This window comes from Dipodomys ordii, unplaced genomic scaffold, assembly GCF_000151885.1.
Source record: "Dipodomys ordii isolate 6190 unplaced genomic scaffold, Dord_2.0 Scaffold26, whole genome shotgun sequence".
Lineage (NCBI taxonomy): Eukaryota > Metazoa > Chordata > Mammalia > Rodentia > Heteromyidae > Dipodomys > Dipodomys ordii.
In genome coordinates, this window is record NW_012267242.1 from 11,556,428 (window position 1) to 11,561,126 (window position 4,699).

The 4,699-nt window shown below is 41.5% G+C and overlaps 1 protein-coding gene across 1 annotated transcript in view; it reads left to right on the forward strand.

The window, feature by feature from the left end:
* The window catches only part of Setdb1 (SET domain, bifurcated 1), a 38,176-nt gene that overhangs the window by 554 nt on the left and 32,923 nt on the right, over positions 1–4,699 (forward strand). Inside the window, exons 2-3 of the mRNA XM_013015003.1 lie at positions 1,659–1,927; positions 2,554–2,705. Of these exons, the coding sequence (XP_012870457.1) occupies positions 1,668–1,927; positions 2,554–2,705 (412 nt within the window). The 5' untranslated portion in view covers positions 1,659–1,667. The remainder of the gene's footprint in view (positions 1–1,658; positions 1,928–2,553; positions 2,706–4,699) is intronic.

Sequence of the window (4,699 nt, forward strand, 5' to 3'; positions counted from 1 at the left end):
AAAAAAAAAAAAAAAGCACTTTTTTGTTTTTTGGTGCAGGTCCTGAGGCGGCTTGAACTCAAGGGCTGGGCGCTGTCCCTGAGCGTTTTCGCTCAAGGCTCAGGCTCTACCACTTGAACCACAGCTCCACTTCCGACTTTTTTTTTTGTTTATTGTAGATAAAGGTGTTTTTTTTTCTTTTCTGCACGGGCTGGCTTCGAACCTTGATCTTTAGATAGCAGTTTGGAGTAGCTCAGATTACTGGAGGAAGCCACTGATGCCCAGCTCCCCCACACCCCCCGACCTTTTATTGTGGGGTGGTAGATAACTTACATTTTATGTCCCTGTTGCTTGCCTGCTTTTGTCTTTGGAGAAACCTTTTCGCTGCCAGGCTTTGTGTGTTTAACTATGAACGACCTATTCAGATCATTTTCGGGCTGAGGATTGAAGCTAGGGCCTCATGAATACTATGCGTGCATGCCTTTTTCATGGAGTCTGTACACTCCCGGCATGGTAGACTTGCAAAAAGTAAATTAACACGTAACGAAGCAATAAAACAAGCAATAAGAAAAACAACGGGAAGTAGTGATTCCTAGGAGCATGTGTCTGTTTCAAATAGATACAAACTAGGAACAAAGATTTATTTCTCAGGGGACACATTAGGTCACAGAGATATCTTCATTTGTAGGTTGGCTCTCTTCACTTTCCTAAAACATTATTTTCTGTAGCCCCATTGTATAAGCAGTGTTCTCAGACTTTGAAGTTGTATTCAGGCCTGATAGTCTTTCAGAAGATGAGGCCATAAAAATCTCAGTATCAGATTGTCTCTGGAGAAGGAGAGAGACCTATTTGAAAAACAATAAATGGCTCTCCCACTCAAGGTGAGCTCTCTATCTCTCCTCTCTTCTCCCTCCATCCTTCCTCCCCTCTCCCCCTCACCAATTCTGGGGCTTGAACTCAGGGCCTGGCCACTGTCCCTGAGCTTCTTTTGCTCAAGGCTAGCACTCTAACTCTTGAACCACAGTGCCACTTCCAACTTTTTCTGTGTATGTGGTACTGAGGAATTGAATCCAGGGCTTCATGTGTGCTAGGCAAGTACTCGACCACTAAGCTATGTTCCCAGCCTCCTTTGGCTTTTTCAGTGAAGGCTGGCACTCTACCACTTGAGTGACATCACTTTTTGGTGGCTAATTGGAGATCAGAGCTTCAGACTTTTTTTTTTTCGAGGTCCAGTTGTGGGGCCTGCACTCTGGGCCTGGGCGCTGTCCCTCAGCTCTTCAGCTCAAAGCTAGCACTCTACCACTATGAGCCACAGCGCCACTTCTGGCTTTTTTCTTATGTGGTACTGAGGAATCGAACCCAGGGCCTCATGCATGCAAGGCAAACGCTCTACCACTGAGCCACCTTCCCAGCCCGAGCTTCAGACTTTTTGACTTGTGCTGGCTTTGAACTGAGATACTTAGATCTCACCCTTCTGAGTAGCTAGGATTACAATGAGTGCCAGGCAAGAGAGAGTTTATTGTGACTATATGTGATTGCAATACAATGTTACTATTTTTATTTATTTATTGTGGGGGGGTTTGAACTCATGTCCTGTGCATCTTAGGCAAGCTTACTTTATCACTGAGCCAATATATTCAGTCCTTTCTGAAATAATTTGAGCTTCTTGTTGAACACAGGACAAAAGCATGTCCTCCCTCCCTGGGTGCATTGGTTTGGGTGCAGCAAGAGCTGCAATGGAGTCTGAAGAGATTGCAGAGCTGCAGCAGACAGTGGTTCAGGAGCTGGGTATCTCTATGGAGGAACTTCGGCAGTTCATTGATGAAGAACTTGAAAAGATGGACTGTGTACAGCAACGCAAGAAGCAGCTAGCAGAGTTGGAGACATGGGTAATACAGAAAGAAACTGAAGTCGCTCATGTGGACCAGCTCTTTGATGATGCATCAAGGTAATGGGAAATAATGAAATATGTTGGTTGGCACATATTTTCAGAGTATAATTATTCATGATATATACCAAGTACTTTATACTTCGTGAAGTACAGTTGTGTGGAACCTTATTCTTCCTCAGTTTAAAGTCCAAAATTTGACCTCACAATTATATGTATGTGTGTATTGTATATGTACTGCACACATATATGTATACATATATGTGCATATTATTATACATAGAAACCTATTAAGTTTTTTAGCTTTCTGAAACTAAATTATCAATAATAAGGAAATACAAGTCTTTTTGTTGTTGATGTTGCTGGTACTAGGGCTTGAATGTGGGGCCTGGGCTCTGTCCCTTAGCTTTTTCCCTCAAGGATTATGCTCTACCACTTTAGCCATAGCTCTACTTCCAGATTCTTTTTTGCTAGATATTGAAAGATAAGCGTCCCAGACTTTTCCTGCTTGAGCTAGCTTCAAACTGCAATCCTCAGATCTCAGATTCCTGGGTCTTGAACTCCGGGCCTGGGCACTGTCCCTCAGCTCTTCAGCTCAAGGCAAGCACTCTATCACTTTGAGCCACAGCGCCACTTCCTACACCCTTTGTTGACTTTGATTTTTTCAAAATGTGTTCTACTCTCAGGGCAGTGACTAATTGTGAATCTTTGGTGAAGGACTTTTACTCTAATCTGGGACTTGAATACCATGACAGTAGCTCTGAGGATGAATCTTCCCAGCCCACAGAAATAATTGAGATTCCTGATGAAGATGATGATGTCTTAAGTATTGATTCAGGTAAGAGATGAGGCTTTGGATAAGAATGAAGAATGGGGAAACCAGGCCAGGAGTTGGTGGCCCATACCTGTAATCCTAGCTATATAGGAAGCTAAGATCTCCAGGTTACCCTTTGAAGCCAGCTGAGGCAGCAAAGTTCATAAGACTTATCTCCAATTATCAAGTATAAAGACATAAATGGAGGTGTGTCTCAAGTGGTAGTGTGCCAGCCTTGAGCTAAAAAGCAAAGTGAGAGCATAGTTTCTGCATTTAAGCCCCATTACTGGCACAAAAATAAATAATAAGTAAAAGCAAAAGCTCAAGCCAAGTGTCATGGCTCATACCTGTAATCCTAGCTACTCAAGAAGATCACAGTTCAAAGCCAGCCCAGGCAGGAAAGTCTGTGAGACTCTTTATCTCCAATTATCCCGAAGAAAACGAAGTAGTAGAGCACTAGCCTTGAGTATAAAGAGCTGAGGGACAACCCAGGCTTCCGTGGTTCATGCCTGTAATCCTAGCTACTCAGGAGGCTGAGATCTGAGGTTCAAAGCCACCCCTGGCTGGAAACTGTCAGACTCTTATCTCCTGTAAACTACTCAGAAAACCTGAAGTGGTTCTGTGGCTCAAGTGATAGAGTGCTTGCCTTGAGCTGAAAAGCTGAGGGATAATGCCCAGGCCCAGAGTTCAAGCCCCAGGACCGACAAAAAAAAAAAGAGCTCAGGGACAGGCTGGGAATGTGACTTGGTAGTAGAGTGCTTGCATAGCATGTATGAAGCCCTGGGTTCAGTTCCTCATTACCACATAAACAGAAAAAGCCAGAAGTGGTGCTGTGGCTCAAGTTGTAGATTGCTAGCCTTGAGCAAAAAAAGCTCAGGGACAGTGCCCAGGCCTGGAGTTCAAGCCTCAGGACTGGCAAAACAAAAAACTCAGTGAGGCCCCATCTTCAAACCCCATGACTGACCAAAAAGAAGGTATAGAGCATAGCTCAAGTCATAAGAGCACATGCTTGAGCGTTAGAGAAGCCCTGGGACAAATTTCATGTATATATGTATATAACATACACTTAGGCACTTATATATACACGTATATATGTCTGTATACATATATACATATAATATGCATGTACATATGTTCATTTCAGTGTTATTCATAATATCCAAAAAAGCCCCAAATATCCATTAACTATGAATAGGTAAGCAAAGTATGGTATATCCATACAATGGATTATTATTAGCCATAAAAAACAGTGAAGTGAGCTGGGAATATAGCTTAGTGGTAGAGTGCTTGCCTAGCATGAATGAAGCCCTGGGTTCTATTCCTCAGCAACACATGAACAGAAAAAACTGGAAGTGGTGCTGTGGCTCAAGTGGTAGAGCTGCAACCTTGAGCAGAGAGAGTTGTAAGGGATAGCATCCAGGCCCCGAGTTCAGTCCCCAGTTCTATAACATACATGCACACACAAAAGCAATAATGTACTGATATGTTCAACATAAATGAACCTTGTGTGGATTGCATAGTATATGATTTTATTTATATGAAATGTCTAGAATATGCAATTTCATAGGGATAGACAATAGATTTCTATGTGCCAGGATTGGGCAAAAAGTTTCTTTTTGGGGCAATGAAAATATTCTCAGTAGATAGGGATAATGGTTTCATAATAGTGAATGAACTTAAAAGTCACTGAACTATATTTATCTTGAAAAGGTAAATTTTTATGAAAAGCAAATTATAATACCTCAGCTTGTTAATTAAATGAAATTCAGAATTGATTTCCTCAGTTATATTAACCACATTTCATGTTAGTGGAATGTGTAGGATTGATATATAGGATATTTCTTTTTTTTCCTATTCTTAAATTTATATTTTAAGAATAACACATTTTATTTATTTTATTTTATTTGTGAACATACTGTACAGAGGGGTTACAATTACATGGGCAGGATAATGCATACATTTCTTACCAAGCATTGCAGCCTCTTTTCGAAAAGAGCATTTTACAACTTTTTTACACT